Below are 975 nucleotides of genomic sequence, written 5' to 3'. Positions count from 1 at the left end.
CATTACATCAGTGTTTGGATATATGTATGCTTCTCTCAGCTGGGCTCGAGAGTTTCCTCACTAAGTATGAAAGTTCACATACGATTTCGGGTAGAAATGTACAGAAACCAACAAGAATTTCGTGAAATTACCCCAGAATTTGCGTATTGTCACCGACGTATCTAGTTGACCATGAGCATATTTTCCAACAGTAGCATGTCGATCTTCCTCAACCAGTTACCTCCCCAATTCGCTGCCCATCTGTGATGGAAGGCTGATGCATCTCACTGTGGACGAGCCAGCAGGGTATCCGTCAGACTATGTAAGGCCCATACTCGGCGTGGTCCCGAAACTACCTGCTGCTTTCTAGACGATCGAGTTCACAATAGCTGTCACTAATCCAGTTGAAACTCCGACGCCAATGAACAACTTTTGGAAGGCTGGTCATTTCCGACCATCGACTCACAACGAAGGGGTACGATCTTTGACTGCAAGGATCGGACCCACTCTGTTCAGGTTGTTGCTGTTGAAGCATTTGCAGTGCAATCGTCTTGGACCGTGGTTCCCCAGTTGGAGAACTGCACCCTTGAGCTCATTGGGGAGATGCGTGCTGCGACGAGGATGTCAACAATAGAGGTGGGGGTATTCCAACTCTATACCAAGTCCATTGAAAGTTACTGCTTCCTGACAGATCTCGTTCACTGCTGTTTCTGATGCGGACAAGTTGGTCATGACAGCATTGAAGCCAACAGGCTTTGATTTCACTGCTACGATTGCCCTCTCTGATGGCCACGAGATACTCGATGCTGGTGGTAGCACACTGAGCCTTAGAGTGGTCACAAGGGCAGGCGAGAGGAATACCGTCAGGCTTGGGGAGGTCAGTGCTCAGTAGTTCCCGTTGGCGAGCTCAGCACTGCCTCATAGGTCCGGCTTGGTGACCTAGGGGGTGAAACTGAGTTCGATATCACCACTTTTCTAATGGACGAGAAACGTGAC

General features: G+C 49.3%; 1 protein-coding gene across 1 annotated transcript; it reads left to right on the top strand.

The window, feature by feature from the left end:
- Positions 1–400: 400 nt before the first annotated feature.
- Positions 401–871, top strand: Pmar_PMAR021501 (hypothetical protein; the record flags this gene model as incomplete). The annotated part of the gene is made up of 3 exons (XM_002778251.1): positions 401–454; positions 496–615; positions 671–871. 3 exons carry the CDS (start codon positions 401–403, stop codon positions 869–871), a joined length of 375 nt encoding a protein of 124 aa, XP_002778297.1.
- Between the last annotated feature and the right edge of the window lie 104 nt (positions 872–975).

This window comes from Perkinsus marinus, assembly GCF_000006405.1.
Source record: "Perkinsus marinus ATCC 50983 genomic scaffold scf_1104296950228, whole genome shotgun sequence".
In the NCBI taxonomy this organism is placed as follows: Eukaryota; Perkinsozoa; order Perkinsida; family Perkinsidae; genus Perkinsus; species Perkinsus marinus.
The sequence above is the reverse complement of the archived record's forward strand: the minus strand, read 5'-3'. Positions and strand labels throughout refer to the sequence as shown.